The following is a 19,970-nucleotide window of genomic DNA, read 5'->3' on the forward strand; positions in this document are numbered from 1 at the left end:
GTAGGTGATTTTAATATCACTTAAATTCCCTGTCCTTTAGTTCCTTGATCTACTCATCCAAATATTCTTTGTCTACTCTCTCACTCTTTCCCAGAGTCTCATGCTCGCCGATAAATGCATTGCCTCCAAAACACATATTTCCAACATCCTACTTCCTCATCATCACTACCATTCCTTCCTATTTAATTAAGTTAGTATTTCTAGCTCAGATAATTTTTGATTCTCCAAGGACTTCCCAACAATTATCTTACTATTTTCACTATGATAAGTTTTTTATTTCTCCCACATTTAAATTTTTCTCTAGGCTCAATTCTAGTATCCATAATTGTAATCACACCTAATAAATGATATTAACTACTTCGCTACTTAGAAAATGCTAAACCTTGTTATAGTCAACTATTCCATTCTCTGTGTCTGAATCTGAGTTTTTGAATGGTTTTCCTCTGATGCTATCACTTCCCTGGTTTCCCTGATACTATCAGAATGAGCAGATCCCAGTACTACTTCCCAGTTACTTTTTCCCATTACCTTGCTTTTTGATCTTTCTATCTGAAATGATTTTATGTAGCTATTAAGATGCTTAGTATACATTCCTCCTTACTGTTGTGCAACATCATGAGGATAGGTAGCTATAGTCATTTGTATTACCACTATATAGAGAGATTAGAAGATTACCTGGCACAGAGGAATGTGTGAATTTATAAGATTTGAATAAACATATGGCCTCTTATTGAAGAATAATTGGCAGAAGATATGCACCATAGTTTTAATAAAATGTAATATTAGTTATTTATAATAAATCCTTTTCCCTGTATAATGAATCAGTGTCTTGTTACTAGTTAATTGCAAAGTCTGTGGACATTGACTGGGTTTAAATCCTGAGACTATAATCTACTAGTTGTCTTATTTATCTTGAGCAAGTCACCTTTCTGAATCCTATTTTTCTCATATGTTAAGCAAAATTTTTTGAAAACAAATAAAGGAGGAGTAACAAAGTTATCTAACTCTTACGGATGTTTTGAGACTTCAACGAGACAATGCATGCAAATAACCAAAAACTCTTAACAACTAATTGAAAGATGTGATGTGTGTAAGAAAGATTTGTGACTGCTGAAATTAACAAAGATAAGGGGGAAATAGATCGTAATCATTTCCAAGACAGAGTGCATGGGCAAATTGAGCCAGGTAAGAAATAAATACTGTGATACAGTGTCTATTTGCCTACATCTTCTTGTGTTCATGCTATTTACTTTGCAGTAAGTTACTGTTTCTCAGTGGTGCAAAGTGATCATGCTCATAAAAAATGTGTATGAACAATTGTAAATTTCACACTATGCTAATATAATTCTCCTATTTATTAATCATATACGAACTCACTAGAGTTACAGAAACAAATAGACCAAATAAATAATAGAGTATGAATAATGTCACAGCCAAAACACAGTTGCTCTTCAACAGGGACAAAACCAAGGAAACATTCCTCACCCCACACCTCAAATTATACATTAAATAGATTTTTCTTTGCCTCCACCAAGATAAACATACACACATACATCCAGAGTATGAGGACATTATGAGAATCTTCTGTGCCATAAGAAGCTTGAACCTGATGCTGGAGGTAGTTAAGTAGTAAGGACAAGATACTAGAGCAGGTCAATATATGAGAAAATGTATCCAACAGGAGCCTATGCAGGTATCTAGATTAAAAATTACGAAGACTTAGACTGTGGTTATGAGAATTACGGTGATTTGCAGATTTCAAATATACCAATGGTATCAAATTTGTAATTTTTTCAGTAGTATTTATTTATTAATCAGAGGCCCCTTTCAGAAAATCGCATTGCAATTTCTGAACACAATCTAAGAATTTTAATAAATATACTTGTAATATGGCTTTATATACACATGCCTACACAGCCATACCTATATACAAACAAACACAAATAGTTGCTCTTATAATTGAGATACTTCACCTTTTTTGGGATTAGGAAAGTTTACATTAATTTGTCATTCCCCAAACCCAATAGCTTCAAATATAAACAAAATGCTTAGGATATATATGACTTCTCATTATCAAACTACTACAATTACTGAGAAATCCAAACACAGTTTTCAGCTTAGGCAGATAAACAGTTCATAAGGTGAAAATCTTCCATGTCAATAAACCCTAGGACTTTTTAAATGACATTTTTACATCACAAGATGATTTAATATGAAGTACATTTTATTATATATTGTCCCAATGATTACTTCTTTTCAGTTTTCACCAATTCTTAGGACTTGGAAAAAACCTTGAATGTTTCCAGATTGAGTCTATTCCCCCAGGCGTGTGTGTCAAAATTCTAATGAATTGCTTTTAGGTGTTTGCAATATGTGCAAGATATTGAGACGCCAGATTGGCTGTTTAATATACAGTTGAAAGTTCTAAGAAGGAGACAGTTTTGATTTCATTTATTCATTAGTGATGTTTTCTAAGCCATGGGAATTGTTGAGAACATAAGAGAAAGAAATGTAGAATTAAAAGGGGAAATTGTTGAAGATAGAATCTGAGAAGTAATGAATATTTAAGAGGCCAAAAAATGATGAGCGGTCCTCAAAGGAGTCTGGGAACAAGAAGTTAGAGATGACAAAAGTCAAATATAATATCTTAAAATCAAATGGGCAGAGAGTTAAAATCAAACAAACAAAAGAAGACAATCAAAGAGAAGAACGGTGTATTAGGTCAAATGCAACTGAGAGTTCAAATTACACATGACCAAAAAGGATCCACCGCCTCAGCAAAAAAGAAACTGCCAGTGACCTTAGATAGGTCTTTGGCATGCTGACAAAGAAAACTATTTTGAAGAGAGTGCTAAGTGATGGACAGAAGAAGGAGTGATGGTATTGCTAGAAGTGGTTTGTAAGTTGAGATATTCTTTTTTATTATTTTTAAAATTTTATTTATTTATTTATTTTATACAGCAGGTTCTTATTAGTTATCTATTTTATACAGATATATTTTTTTAACATCTTTATTGGAGTATAATTGCTTTACAATTGTGTGTTAGTTTCTGCTTTATAACAAAGTGAATCAGTGATACATATACATATGTTCCCATATCTCTTCCCTCTTGCGTCTCCCTCCCTCCCACCCTCCCTATCCCACCCCTCTAGGTGGTCACAAAGCACCGAGCTGATCTCCCTGTGCTATGTGGCTGCTTCCCACTAGCTATCTATTTTATGTTTGGTACTGTATATATGTCCATGCCACTCTCTCACTTTGTCACAGCTTACCCTTCCCCCTCCCCATATCCTCAAGTCCATTCTCCAGTAGGTCTGTGTCTTTATTCCTGTCTTGCCCCTAGGTTCTTCATGACCTTTTTTTTTTTTTTCTTAGATTCCATATATATGTGTTAGCATACGGTGTTTGTTTTTCTCTTTCTGACTTCACTCTGTATGACAGACTCTAGGTCCACCCACCTCACTACAAATAACTCAATTTCATTTCTTTTTATGGCTGAGTAATATTCCATTGTATATATGTGCCACATCTTCTTTATCCATTCATCCGATGATGGACACTTAGGTTGCTTCCATGTCCTGGCTATTGTAAATAGAGCTGCAATGAACATTTTGGTACATGACTCTTTTTGAATTATGGTTTTCTCAGGGTATATGCCCAGTAGTGGGATTGCTGGGTCGTATGGTACTTCTATTTTTAGTTTTTTAAGGAACCTCCATACTGTTCTCCATAGTGGCTGTATCAATTTACATTCCCACCAACAGTGCAAGAGGATTCCCTTTTCTCCACACCCTCTCCAGCATTCATTGTTTCTAGATTTTTTGGTGATGGCCATTCTGACCGGTGTGAGATGATATCTCATTGTAGTTTTGATTTGCATTTCTCTAATGATTAATGATGTTGAGCATTCTTTCATGTGTCTGTTGGCAATCTGTATATCTTCTTTGGAGAAATGTCTATTTAGGTCTTCTGCCCATTTTTGGATTGGGTTGTTTGTTTTTTTGATATTGAGCTGCATGAGCTGCTTCTAAACTTTGGAGATTAATCCTTTGTCAGTTGCTTCATCAGATATTCTTGATAAAAGAATAAAAAGGAAGCATTTGAAGATATAGGGAGAATGAGATTAAAGGAATAAATCTCATTTATTTTAAGGATGTGGAGAGAGGATTGCACAGTGGAGCTAAGAATTTGATATGGATCAACCAGAAAGAGAGCAGTTTAGATAAAGTACAAAAAAAAAAAAAAAAAGCACTGTTAAGCTAGATGATAAATCCAAAGACAGGTGGTGTTCTAGAAACTATGTATCTCCCTGAGTTACAGAAACTGGAAGTCCTGAAGCAAAAGAGTGAGATGTTTAGAATAATAGATGGTCAAGAGACTTGTTCAGAGTTTCAAATATTGAAATTAACTTCTAACTAATGACAAATCTAATGGTATTGATAAGGGGGTAAATAGCTAAAGCAGAGTGGAAGTGAAAATAGCAGAAAATCAAGTAGTTCTGGAACTAGCATACTGGATGGTTATTATTTTAGATGTAATTTTCAATGAAATGCCAGAACTTCGAATGAAGGTGTAATTTTAGTCAGATTCTAGAGCCATCAAAGAAAATAGGAAAGGTTATGTAGGTAAGTACAAAACAAAGAGGAATGAAAGGTAGTAAACTAGAATAACATGAATCTTACAGAAGGTGAAGTTTTATGTGAAAGAAAATTTAATGACTTAAATTTTAAAAGTTAACTAGATGAATGATGCACTGTGGATTATGACAAAATATAGGAATTTTGCTTGATGAACATACAGTCAACCTCAAATTATACTATAGATATGTCTATCTAAAATATTCTTTTTAGATTAAATCATTTTACTTTTGACTCTCCTACATTATTTAGGTACAGCTCAGAAATGACCAAGATAGGCTTTTAGACTCAAGTGATACTTTAATAGGGAATTAAGATATTCTCTTGTTAAGAACATATAGATATAACAAGTAGTAATGTGTTAATCATAATATATTTGTATTATATATACATTATTTGGGGTTTCTGAAAATCTTTTGTCTATACTAAATAAGTTAGCCAGGAAAGATTGCTTAATTCATACAAATGCATTTGATAATTTTCTGAAAAGACTTTGGAACATCTCTATACTTTCCCAGCTCTATGGTGGAAAATGTAAATATTTTAACAATATGTTCAATTGATGATATGCCTTGCCCTAACATCTAATCATACACACAGACACACACACCCCTAAGTTCTGTATATTAAAATGTACAGAATACTTATATAATACCGCATAATGCTACCCTATAATCATTTAGATGATACTATGAATAAAAGCTATTTCAGTGTGGCTTTATTTGACAAATAGTTTACTCTAACTCATTTCTAGAGAGAACTAGTACTCGTTAAAATATATGGTGAGGGCTTCCCTGGTGGCGCAGTGGTTGGGAATCCGGAGCCCGCAAGCCACAACTGATGAGCCTGCTTGCTGCAGCTACTGAAGCCCGTGTTCCTAGAGCCTGTGCTCCGCAACAGGAGAAGCCACCACAATGAGAGGCCCCTGCACCGCGGCAAAGAGTGGCCCCTGCTCGCCACAACTAGAGAAAGCCTGTGCGCAGCAATGAAGACCCAATGCAGCCAAAAATAAATAAAATAAATAAATTTATTAAAAAAATAAACTATATGGTGAAAAGATAAGAGTGCTGTTCAGGGTGATATTTGGTAACTATTAAAAATTAAATATTACTGATTTATATAAATATTGGGATTATAATTTTGTAAAACACTATGCCCCTGAAAATGTTTAGAATTCAAATTTATAGAACCCTAAAAATAAATGAAAGTGATATCAAGAAGTTATCTTCTGAGAATTATGAATGAAAAACAGAGAAATCGTGATACAAAATAAATGACCATGGGAACATTTTTAAAGTAGAATTAATTCTCTAAGATTTAAATATCTAAGATTTAGATATTTAAAAAAGAAAATATATAAAATATCTATATGAGAGAAAATAGCTATATAAATTTATTAATAATATGTGAGTAGAATCTAAAATTTTAAAAATGACAAAGACAATTGAAATGGTGAGAATCCTATATCCATTCCTTATACCAGGATATATTCCAGATACCAAAAATATTTTATGTAAAAACAAAACCATAACTTACAAGTGTGAAAATAAAACATCAATAACATTTTTAAAGTTTGGAGGATGAAAAAATAATTCTAAGCTACACAAAACGGAAAATATGTAATTGGCAAATTTAGATTTATAAGATTTATTTTTTTCCAGAAGAAAATAAAAAACAGTGACTGTGGCCTGTACACCAATTCATAAAGACATATATTATTAAGGCAATAAAAACATCTAAATAAACAAAAATGTGGGTAAAGACCTTGAATGGGCAATATCCAGAAAAAATACATATAAATCACAAACAAGAGTATGAAAAACTTCTCTAGTGATCCAATACATGGAATCTAATACTAAATGAAATTGTTTTTCCAATCCTTAATTACTAAAAATTGATATCTGTGAATATCCAGGGTTATTGAGAAAAGGGAAAAAAGACATTCTGAAGTACTGTTTTGAGTCTGTAAATTAGGAGGGTAAATTTTGCAATACAAAATTAGGATTTCAAATGAGCTTATTATTCTTACAAGTATGACTAAAGTTCACAAACATGAATACATAATGAATAATGTATTACATCAATAATGAATACATCAATGCATAGTACATGGTAAATGTTCAATAAATATTTTTCAACATTCAACAAATATTGCTGAATAAACAAACATAATATTGCTTTATTATGGAAACAGTTAGGTATGTATCCAGAGAATGTGTATTGCTCATCCAAGCAAAAGTATATCTCCAGTAATATTGACCATGTAGATCATAAACTATTTACACAAAAATTTATCTAGAAAATATGCTGACAGAAAAAGCTATTAGAGAACAATGTGTAAAATATGTGAAATTATGTATATAGACAGAGAGAGATATCAGCATCATATTAGTGAAAATGTTAATAATAGGTGGATAATGCTTTATTCTTTTAAATTTTCATATTTTTGGAAATTTATCTTGTATACTCATCATTTTATTATAGCAAAAAGTGAAGCTATTATTATCTTGCAAAAATAATCTTATTCATTGAATCTGTTGTTTTGCCAACAAAGGATATACAAATTAAGCAAAAAAAATCACACATTAAAATGAGACATTGGCACACTACTATCTTTTGAGATTATAGAGAATATTGTCCTATAATTTAGCACATCTAAATTTAACAGTGAGATTATTTATATTTTCAAGAGATTTATAACAGGATCTGAGTAACTATTTGAATATGATCTGTTTTGTGGAATGTGGAAAATGAAATTGTTTTTAACCAACTAGATAGATGAGAAAATGTATATGAATAAATAAACCACTTTATGACATTTTCTTACAATAATGAAGCATTATTAATAAAACATTTTAAAAGCTCATGTACTTAGATTGTTTACATAGAATTCCACTGTGATGCATTCCCAGTCTTTTGGAACATTTCCTTAAGGAAGAAAATCCCAGGGAAGAGAGAAGACTAATGCTGCTTCAAGCTATGTCTTAATAGCCTCCCTTGCTTTTTTACATTACTTATCATACATTATTTCCATAATGCTGCTAATGAATACAATTTAATCAGAAACAGTAGTTGCCAAAAACAAAACAAAACAAAGTTTAGAAAGAGAAAGAAAAGAAAAAGGATCTCTATGAAATTTAAATGTTCTCACGTAGTCTCACATTCAAATATGAACTGGGAATCAATAATTTGCTGTCGATAGACTAACTCTTCTAATAGTTGGTGCATCTATAATATAGGTACTTGCTCAAGATCAAATATTGCTAACCCAACCATTTTGGTGCTTGGGGATTATAAAATAAGATATTTCATAATATCAGACTCAGGAAACATCAGCATGTCATGAAAGATGAATCAAAATAACCCTGACACTGCAAGCAATACGCAGGCTTAAATGCTGCATCATAATGAGAGACAGAACAATTTACACAGGATCACATCTCATGCACTTTTTGAATTGTTATTAGTTATGACAGTTTTATTACTTGAACCTTGACTGGCAGAATGGCCATCCCTTAACTGTTCGATCTCCTAAGGTTCTGCAAACAATCCTGTCACATATATAAACAGAATTCTCAACACTTATGTGAGTATCCAATGACATTAAGAATACAGGATTGTAAATTTGACTAATATTTTAAAGTAGCCACAGTGAGAAGTGGTCCATTTTCAATACCTGGGATATTAATATGTGCCAGTGGTTTATACTGTGTTTTAGATTGAAACCCCAAAGAAATCACTGGCAAAAGTAAGAAATTCAAGAGATGTAAATATGGCAAGGGCCTGTAAGTCAGCTAAGAAGACTTAGAGACAACAAAATTGCACTATTCTTTACATCATTAGTTGATTTTCAAAATAGAAAACATAAAACATATCATAAAAATATGTTTTGAACAACATTTTATTATACTTTGTGACTTACAGTACATATCACATAGCATAATAAGATAGATCTGAAATAGAGTTTCTTCTCAAGATATTGTTTCAGTATGTTTGCAGCTCTTAATATGTTGATGGATTTTACATTATTTAGTTGTTTTATTTTTTATCTCAATATGTCAATCTTAAGAGCAAATAAATTATAATTTTCCTGAAATTTCAAGATTAGGGAAGCTGTCTTCATCTAGCATCATTTTTTAAAAAAGATTTAACATTTCTCTTTATTAACTTGTAAGTTGTTGACCTATTTTGAAATTTGCTTAAGAAAAAGAAAGGTGGAAATATCCTGTCAACTACTTTTGAGGATCAAGAGAGGATCTGTGGATAAACAATAATATTGATTAACATTAATGTAAGGTAAAATTTTTGAAATTTCTAACTAATACATTCAGTATTAATCAATATTAGAAGGTTATTCAATTTGTGTGTGTGTGTGTGTGTGTGTGTGTGTGTGCATACATGCATGTTTCTGCATGCTAGAAAGGCCTGATGGCTAGACTATGAATATTCACCTTTTTAGTAGTATACCATAGTTCCTGATTATTTAACTTGCTTAATAAGTATCTGATGAATTAAATTGAATTAAATAATTATCTTTTGTAACTCAAGTAGCAAAAAAAAAGTGTTTTTTAAGGATAAAATTTAAAACAGAAACAATTTAAACTATTATGTTGTGAGGTAATCATGTGGAAACAGAAAACATCTGTGAAATAAAATTTTGTAAATTACCATATACACTGGCTTCAAAATTATAATGATTCTTTCTCTAAAACTGAAGAAAAAGAAAAGTATGTGGCATAAAATTGTAAATAATACAATAGCATACAATATGCTGAAGAAGAGATATTTTGAAAATTCTGTCAAATTTTAAAATGAGTGAAATATGATTCATGAAATTTCACTCTCTTTTCCTGAAATATTTTTTTCTGAAGGTCATCAGGAATACAGCTAACTGATGGATATCTTTTGTTATTTTCAGTTTACGGGGGCCCATATAATCCAGTTTCTCTTTGTCCAGTGGCACATTTGTTAGCATTTCTTCAAAGACCAGAGCATCAGCATTGACAAGTATTATTAACTTATCTCAGTCTTGAAATATACATGTAACATGAAAAAACTGGTGACATTGCTGCCCACTTGTAAAAGGGTCCTATTAGTGATTAAGTTTCTAGAAGGCAAATAGCCACTTAATTCCCATAGCTTTCACAGAATGTAACCTTGACTGTTACCAAAGAATAAATAAGCTGCCAAATTACTGCATTTCTCCGTGTAATTTATTGACAAGGCTCATAATTCCTTTAGCTGAGGAAACTACTAGAGAAAGAATATTAGCTGCTTCTTGAATTAGCAGTAGAGGGCTTTTTAAAGAAAAGCATTCTGGCACTTCTTTCTTTGGTGGCATTTATCATTTTTCTAGCTTCTTTTGTTGAGAGATCAGGGAATTCTACAGCCTTGTCCTGGAGGCTCCTTTCAGATTGCCTGGAGAATGCTCATTATTTTATCCTATATGTGATAAATCCTTCTACTGTGTTATCTTTGTTTGGAGTTACTCTCCTTGAGCCTTTCAAAGTTTAGCATTGATTATATCCCCCTGACCTTTTGGCAAAGATGTATATGCATTTATACTGTCACAATAAATTATATATCCCTTCATCTGGCTGAATCTACAACTGGATTGCTAATTCCATTGTTCCTTCTCTTGCTTTTTTTCCCAGAGCTCTTTTTGACAGCTGCAGAGACAAGTGGTCCAATAGATTACAAATATCATTGAAACTTCTTATGATGTTGTCAACTAATTGATACCATGCAAGTCATGGGCAAAATGATTTTTCTTTCAGAAATGAATTTTATGACTTAGAGTCAGTGTACAAATTACACTTCAGCTGATTGTAGTTCTTTTTTTTTTTCACCTCAGTTTATATACTACTAATTCTTAGATTAGTTTCACAGTAGAAAATTCCATTAGCAATTTTAAGCCATATTTGCATTCCTTCCTTTTATTCATATTAATAGGTGTTTTTAATTTAGTAGTTGGTCTTATGGTGCCATATGACATTAGACAGGGATTTCAGTTATTATAACAAATTGAGAACTATGCTTAGACTGATAGCACTATTATTTATTACATAATTTCTAAAACTAACTTTCTACCTAGTTCCCTACTTGCCAGTGGGGATTAACAATAGCCTTTCCCATGTAAAATAAATAGGTATTGTTTGGATTTCTGCCTGAAGAAATTAACAAATATATGTCTCAGTAAAACAGAGGCAATGGAGGTTAGTGGTTAGAGTACAGGGTATAGAGTCCAGTTTAAATTCCAGCTCAGCCACTTAGCTATATGACCTTGGGCAAGTTACCTAATAATTTTTTTAAAGACTTTTATCTGTAAAATGAACATTATATTACTACTAGATGATCATAAAGGTGTTGTGAATATTTTTTAAAATTTTCTACATGGGAATATCTTAGGGGATTCATGACATAAAGTATTTGATAAAAGCTAACTATATTTATTTTTATTATTATAAATGTTAATGCAAGGTAGCTAGAGCTTGACATGCAAAGATACTATAAGGCATAGTATTTCATAGCAAGTGCTGAACTTTGATGTTGGCTAGAATTATCAACCACAAGACAAATGTCACAAGAAAAGAGCTTTCCTTTTCCTTCTTCATGGTTTCCTCCAATTTGCTTATACAAGTGTTTATCAATTTTGACAAATATGTTGCTAGTCCATATAAACTCTGTGAATAGAAAAATTCCATAGATTGCTATTCTAATTTCATGCGGGTATTATTTCTGATGGTTTTCTTTATTTAATTTTTATACATCTATTTTGGTTTCTGCACCCAACTGCAACAAGTGTGTGGTAAGGTAGAGTTCCCCCCTACACCAACAAACAATGCTCAGGACACCACCGTGGTATCCTACAATTTGATTCATTTCTAATGCTATCTACCTGGAGATAGCATCGGGTTCCACAGGTTAAATGTTCAATCCTACAAAACTGCCCTACCCCTCCCCCCGCATTTCAGATGCCAGTTGCAAGTCCAGGATATAACCTGCGCTTCTGACCAACTTCAGAGGCTTCAGAGGTTCTCATGACCCCCTCCTTGGGCTCAATTAATTTGCTAGTGCAGCTCACAGAACTCAGAGAAACATTGTACTTAACTATATAATGGGTTTCTTATAAAAGGATATAACTCAGGAACAGCCAGATGGAAGAGATGCAAAGGGCAAGGTGTGGGGAAAAATCACAGAGTGTCCAGGCTCCCTCTCCAAATCTCCACCTGTTCACCAACCTCTCTGAACCCCATCCTTTGGGGATTTTATGGAAGCTTCATTACATGGGCATGATTGAGTAAATCACAGTCCATTGACAATTGATTCAATTTCCAGCCCCTCTGAAAGTTCCAACCCTCTAATTATAGCTTGACAATCAACCCCCATTTTTTGGTGCGGTCCAAAATTCACCTAATTAACATGACAAAAAACACCTTTACTGCTGTTATCACTTAGGAAATTCCAAGGATTTTTGGAGCTCTGTGCCAGAAAAAGGGGACGAAGACCAAATATATATATATATTTTTTATTATAAATCACAATATCACAGCATCCTAATATATATTGATAAGAAATATGAGCTAGAAACACTAAAAAGCATTTACTACTTAAAAATTTCTAAATAAAAAAGTAATAAAACTTTGTTTCAAATAAGGATCCAAAATATTTATGGTGAATTATCTAGAAGCAATTCATCAAGTGTTTGGTACATATGCTTACATGAGTCAGAATCTCATACAGTTAATTTTGTCAATTATGTATAAGCTTTGGTATAAACTTTGAAAATATGTTTTGATATAACTTTGAAGTTATTTAGTAAATGTTATATGATCTGTTACTGCAAAATGATTGAATCTCATTCAATATTCTTGAAATATTCATTGGAATTTACATCTCAATCACCTTTAAAACTATGGTTTTAGTTATATAATGAGGGTATTTACCTACACTAAACAATCATAAAAGTGGACATTCATAATAACTGTTTGGTGGCTACTTTCTTTTTAGATACTCTGCATGATATTGGAATGCTTTTTGGGGTAACTTATCTTGTGATTGCAAACCATTTGAACTACAAAACCTATGGCAGTTTTAAAAAATTAGAAGAAAAGTTGTTTTAATAAAATTTATATGAAAACTATCTCTATAAACTTTTGTACAGCAATGGTATTTTTCCAATTTCTGTTAGAGATTCCTTGGTTTTCAACAAGAACACAGTTCCTAAAGCATACATTCACTAGGCCTTTGCTTTGAGAATTCTTTAAATTAGTTTTATTAAAATAAAATAATAATTTTATCAATGCCAACTAGCACATTCATCCCTCTTCTATGGAGATATAGACTGTAAGAATTTAAATAATTTTGAGTATGATAAAGCATAACAAAATAACTTGTAACATTCAGGCAGAATTTGTTTACTGTAATTTATTTGTTATTCTGGCAAACATTTTGATTGTTAATTAATTAAACCCACAAAATAGAGTACATCATTACAGATTTAAATTAATAAATACCATATTTCAAAAAGACATGTGCACCCCAATGTTCATTGCAGCACTATTTACAATAGCCAGGTCATGGAAGCAACCTAAATGCCCATCGACAGATGAATGGATAAAGAAGATGTGGTATATATATACAATGGAATATTACTCAGCCATAAAAAGGAACGAAATTGGGTCATTTGTAGAGACGTGGATGAATCTAGAGACTGTCATACAGAGTGAAGTAAGTCAGAAAGAGAAAAACAAATATCGTATATTAATGCATGTATGTGGAACCTAGAAAAATGGTACAGATGAACCGGTTTGCAGGGCAGAAATTGAGACACAGATGTAGAGAACAAACATATGGACACCAAGGGGCGAAAGTGGCAAGGGAGGTGGTGGTAGTATGATAAATTGGGAGATTGGGATTGACATATATACACTAATATGTATAAAATGGATAATTAATAAGAACTTGCTGTATAAAAAATAAATAAAATAAAATTCAAAAATTTCAAAAAAAAAGAAACAAAGCTAAAATATGTTACAACTTTAAAATAAAAGTAATCTTTGTAGTTACTTTCATAATAAACATATAGTGAATTTGAAATAAATAAATAAATAAATATATGGTTGTGGCTCTTTGTGAGTTCTATTATTTTCCAAAAATAGTAATGATTATTATTCTATTAAAGTTATATTGTATCCCAAGGGAGGAATAAATTACTTTTGGAATAAAGAATATGTGGAATAGGTGTTGAATTGAGTAACATGAAATAGGATAATCCTACTCAACTAGCATATGTAATAGTATACATACGGGAAGTTTTTTTTAAGTCTCTTGAAATCTTAAAAAAGATTCACATAGTTTTAGGCAGAGTGTCACCTGGACTTGTATAATTCTTTATTTTTCATCTCAGTTTTCAAAGGTTTAATTCTTCTGTGAGACCTTTGTGAGAAGATGAGAATGACTGGAGTGTGGTGTATAGAGACATGAGTATGAAAATCACTGAAGCTCTCCAGGAGAGACTTCAAGATACAAACAAGAATGATAATTACAAGTGTTAATGAATAAATAGATGGAGATAAAGAAAGACTAGTGGAGGATTTGCAGCTGAGGGCTTTTTACCATTTTGGTACATGAAATAAGAAGAGGAGAAGTAGGCAAAAGTATATATTTATGTGTGTGTGTGCATATATATAATTTATAATTTTATAGGTATCTCTTTTTCATGAAAACCATTGCTCTTTCCCTTTTGCCTTAACAGCTAATATTATGACTGTAGTTTCCTTCCCTTTCTACCTCTTCACCAGCCCGATTGTTATGGTGTCACCGGGGCAATCTAAAATATGACTCATAACAAAGCAGAACTGAAAAATTATGAGCCTTAGAAGAGCATAAGATAGTCATTTTATAGGACAAGAAAAATCACAGTAAAGAAAGTTCTAAAATAGAGCTAAGAAAAATGTTACACTGACACAAGTCAGAGAAATAGGAGGAAGACAAGAAATCAAGTTCAGTCAGAACACCTAAGAGAAGAAAGGATAGAGATAAATGACATGTAGGGAGAATTTTCCCCTCAGGAAACCTAGTCTTCTGATATATATATATATATATATATATATATATTTTTCTTTTTTTTTTTTTTTCTTTACAAGATTAACAATTCCTATTATAACTCCAGGGCCTAAAAATAAACATCATCCAAAACATCTTAATAAAAAATGATTTGGTGTCAGAAAGTAAAGAAGTAACTGTAAAAACCTTACTGTTACAAAACTGTAGTTATAAAACAACTGTAGATATAAAACTACATATATAATATATATTTTCATTGTTAAAATAATTTATGAATTTGAATAAAGTATTCAATATTGGTCAGTCTTAAAATATGCTAAAAATATGAAATATTAAGGCAATCAACACATAATATTTTTTTTACCATTATATATACAGTCACATATTGTTAGATTTAGCAATATTTTTTTATTTCCTTTCACCATTTGGCGAATGTATTAAGCATAATGTCCAATTTAATTCACTTCTAGATATTTCTCTGTAATGTGATACAGAAAAAAATGTTTTTGTGTTTCTGTACTTTGTAAAACCTGAAGACCAATACGTTTTTGAAATACACTATAATAAATACAAGATCTTCTGAATATTATTTTTCTTTAAGTGATGGGTATACTTTAAAGTAAAGGTAATTTTGAAAAAGCAGAAAAAGTTACAATTTATTTAAAGCTGATAAAGTTTAGAACTGTGCTGCAAAAAGTGAATAAAATAATAGGGGTCAAGAAATCCTTAAGTCTTGATATAGGTATTAAAACTAACCATATTATCGTCATATTTTCAACTGTCCAGTTCTGAAACTGGATGTTACTAGGATTTTTCACAAGCTACTACACCTCACTTTCCTAATTACTAGAAAAGGCTCTAGACCACATAAATGTAGAACTGGCTCTAAAATTTTAAGTCACCGTATAATTATGTCTATATGTAGATACAAACTAACATAAAAATAGTCATAATATCACACATCAAGGTGACTGCACATTCTTTCTAAACATACATTAGCTTTTGATTAACTTCCTTGTTTCCAGACAGTGATAGAAATAATATATTCTTACATTGTCATTATTAACTTACATGAAATAATTTTGTTGTATATTTCGGCTTTATAGTAAAAAAGTCTTTTTCAAATGTCTTCGCACTTATTACTACAATCTAAACTTTCTGAAACCACTTTACTAGATAAAATTACTAAGTCTTTCAAAGGATGGAAATTCAATTGCTAGCTTAACAAAACAAATGCATTTAGAATGTAAATAAACTGGAAATACTTGTGGAAATAACCAGGGTAACATCTTTCACATATATTATGTACTAAGATACAAATTTTGAGTTTTCAATAATTTAGAAAATATTGGCATAAATATACAGAGAATTTAATTACTAAGCTAAAGGTTAGAGAATTAATCCCGACAGATCTCTGCACTTCTCTTGTTTTAGTCTTTTTTCTCTACTATAATGCATTTCTGGTTCTCTTCTGCATATCCAAATCCTACATGTCTTTATGGCAAAATACCAGAACTCACCTGCCTCAAGAATTTTAAACTGGCTAAGCATATTTCAAATAATTCTATTTTATCCTGTATCTGCTTTACATTCCTATTAAAAATTCTAAATAGAGCTTTCCCCAAATATTTATAAATTTTATATACATTGACTACTTGGGTTTTATTTTTATATTCTTTAGATATATATATATATATAGAATCTTCTTCATGAGCAAGTTTTTGAAGGCTAATAAGATGTCTTCTATCTTCATTTGATTATTCATTATGCCTAGCATAATGTCATATACACAAAAAGTATTCAGTAAATAGTCTACATTTTTCCTGAAAGAAAATAATAAAAATAATAAAACAGTTCTACCAATTTTACTCTCAAGCATTGTTAAACAATTTGATGTATTAAATTGTGAGCTTTAACTATTTTCAGAAAAGAAATGTTGTTCAGCTAAATCCAAAAGTATTGAAAATGCTCCTTAGCAAAATCCACAGACTGTACAACACCAAAAATGAATCCTAATGTAAACTGTGGACTTTGGTTAATAATGATGTGTCAATGTAGGTTTGGGGGGTGTAAAAATGTACTTCTCTGTATGTTTATGGTGGAGAATGCTGTACCCCTGTGGGGCAGGGGTATATGGGAACTCTGTATTTTCTGCATAATTTTTCTGTGAATCTAAAACTGCTCTAAAAATTTAGTTTCTTAAAAATTGTTACCTAATAATTATAGACATTATCACTATGTTAACAATTATAGCTAAACTAATTGAAATGTTGTAAAAATAAAAATTGAAATCTCATATAATTATTTCCCGATAAATAGTAATAGGAGATCTCTTAAATTTAGCTATTAATAAAATTAAATAATTTAAATGCATTGTTTAAACAATTCCTATGTGGAAGATATTTGACCAGTATAAATACTGAAGTAAAAATTTTGCTCTATATTTGCTTAAATGTAAAGAAATATCTTGTATTGATTAATGCCTTTCACATATAGGAAGTTTCTTGTTAGTATGAAAAAAGTTCAAATAAAAAACTGAAAGAGTGTTGAAGATTAAAATGTGAATTAGAAAGTTAGATATGAAAATGTTCACAATGAAGAAGTATTTAGCATAGTATTATTTCTGAGTTCCATGTAAAAATATGATTTCCACACACTCTTTCCATCATAATATTGAACTTATTCTTATAGGTAAATCTTAACCAATTTGAGAAAAAAAAGACTGTAATATAAATTCAAAATTGTATATAAAACTTACATGCTTTGTGAAATTTTTGTTTCACATCATGAATAGTAGATTTTTGTGTCACCTGAAAAAGAAAATAGAATTATAAGGAAAAAGTGTTCATTTGTTTGCTACATATTTGTTTAAGAAGAAAACATAATTTAATATATTTAAAATGTAAAATAAGTACAAAATAGCCTGCTTGTTTTGTTTAGCTCTTTAGGCACTACTGCTTTGACAACCTTGAAAATTTTCATCAATATAGCTTTTTCCAAAGTTTTATATTTGTATATAATAATAATAGTGTAATTATGTGAGTTCATCCAAATTTTTATCTCAAAATATATTTTTGAATTTTCTCTGCCCATAATGTTCAATTTCTGGTTTCCAAATTGATGAGACTATCAATTAAAAGTATGAGCAAATGCAAAAAGAGAAAAAATATATAGTAAAAGAGTTTATCAGAGGAGGCCAGGGATATAAAATTGATTTACATGGACAAAAGAGGGAAATGTTTACTTCAAAATATTATAAGAAAAAAAATATATATCCTATCTAAGCCCTGTAGTTAGTTATGTTTTTAAAACTTCCATCCAAAAATATAATAGGTCCATCAAAAATCTATGTTAGATACCTTTTTATTTTGGAATCTTTAAGTATATTATTGTTATTTGATCCTAATCTACTAAAATTACCTCTTTCTAATGTTAGAAAAGTGAATAAGGGAAAAATGTTTCTTCATCTAAATAGGAAAATTCATGAGGATAAGAGCTTTATCCAAACACCTCAAGCCATCACAGTACTTTTTGACTTTCTGATTTTGTTCATATCAAACTTGCAAACTGAAATTCCCCTCTGTCTCTGATTCTTCACTGGCTTATGAAAAACCCAACAATCCTTCAAAGTCTACATCAAAGACATTTTCATGATCATGCAAGTCAAATTTATTTCCTTTCTCTAAACATGTACAGAATATTGCATACATAATTTTATTTTTTGCTACACTAAAAATCTTCTTATGGCTATTTTGGAGGACAAAATGAAAAAAAAGTGCATAAAGGGATGCCACATAATAATACTCCAGGCAGTTCTTATTAACATTATTATATTATATTCAATATTGTCTTATATATCAGAAGCATGATGATGAATACATTTCTTTTACTATATTCCACTCCCTCCCATAACCAAGTGTGTGATATACCATTCAGAATTTTTTTCTTATTTTTTCTATGTATATAGTTTACTAACAAGAAAGTTCCAAGATTTGGGCACTGAAAAATGATATTAATTTCCATTTATGTTATGCTTTAAATAGCAAAAGAACCCTAAATGATTCTGTTACTATGAAATTTTAAATTGTTCATAGCACTGTCCTTTTCTGGAAGATGTTAGGAAATATTTGAAAAAGTTTTTAGAGAGGGTAATATAAATTTATTTGCTTGAACATGTCATATTTCATTTTAATTTTGATTATTGAATTTGATATTTGAATTATATTTTTAAAATGGGATGATTTGTTTTAACAATGTTCATTGCTTTATCTCACTGTTACTTAATCAGGAAGCACTATTATATGTTGTGTCCTCTGACAGGGATGCCTAAAATCCACGTGCTATCTCTAGAGTAACAAATACCGGTCCATCAGTCTTTTCAAGGGCCATCTAATTTTAAAAAAATAATAATTTTCATGATTAACAACTCCTCTGTTAGGATTTGCTATATGCTCAGCTTCCGCTTTATGAGGGCACATAATCTTGTGTTTACGCGCTGGCGGTTCCAACAATCTATCAGGTCCTTGAAAACAATGATCTGGTGTATTGCAGTTTGTGTTTCAACATGTAGCACACCGTATAGCATATAAGGAAGTGTTAAGTCACTTTTGTTGAAGTCAAAAATAAAGCTGTGAATGCAAAGTCACATGAAAACAGAAGCTCCTTGATCTGATATGAAGTGTTTCACAAGTAGATTACTATGGAAAAGCTGTATGCTTTTTTCCCAAACCAGCATACATTAAATGACAATCTTCTAATTTACATAGGCATATTTTTTTCTGAATTTACAAACTTTCAAGACTAAGATTATGTTCTCCTGAAAATACCTACATGTGGGAAGTGGGTTGTTATTAAAAGCTTTCTCACAAAGTTTTAAATTTATTTTTTATTTTTTTAAATTACATTGGACTTTCACTTGTTAAAATGTTGATTTTGCATAAATCTTTGAGAACTGACCTTTCTGGAGCAATTTTAGTCAAACACAGCAGAAAAGAATATAATTAACCATTAAATGATTCAGACAGTGTTGCTCAATTAGCCACAAGACTATGCTTGATCAACTCTTTCAGTACTTTAGCTGTACTCAGAGCACAAAGAGAGGAAAAGATGATAATTAACAGAGCATATAGGACTTTCTGATTACTAAATTGATGACTCTGTAGCTTCATCAAGAAGTTTATTCGTAATAACGTCTACTTTTTAGCCAGTTTTACCTCTTAAAAAGGACAAACTATCATTACAATAATGTGTTCACTTTTATAAAT

The 19,970-nt window shown here is 31.0% G+C and overlaps 1 protein-coding gene across 1 annotated transcript in view; it reads right to left on the reverse strand.

Annotated features, from left to right (window-relative positions):
• The window catches only part of TECRL (trans-2,3-enoyl-CoA reductase like), a 107,252-nt gene that overhangs the window by 55,122 nt on the left and 32,160 nt on the right, over positions 1–19,970 (reverse strand). Inside the window, exon 2 of the mRNA XM_061191413.1 lies at positions 17,465–17,516. Within this exon, the coding sequence (XP_061047396.1) occupies positions 17,465–17,516 (52 nt within the window). The remainder of the gene's footprint in view (positions 1–17,464; positions 17,517–19,970) is intronic.

This window comes from Eubalaena glacialis, chromosome 5 (assembly GCF_028564815.1).
Source record: "Eubalaena glacialis isolate mEubGla1 chromosome 5, mEubGla1.1.hap2.+ XY, whole genome shotgun sequence".
NCBI lineage: Eukaryota > Metazoa > Chordata > Mammalia > Artiodactyla > Balaenidae > Eubalaena > Eubalaena glacialis.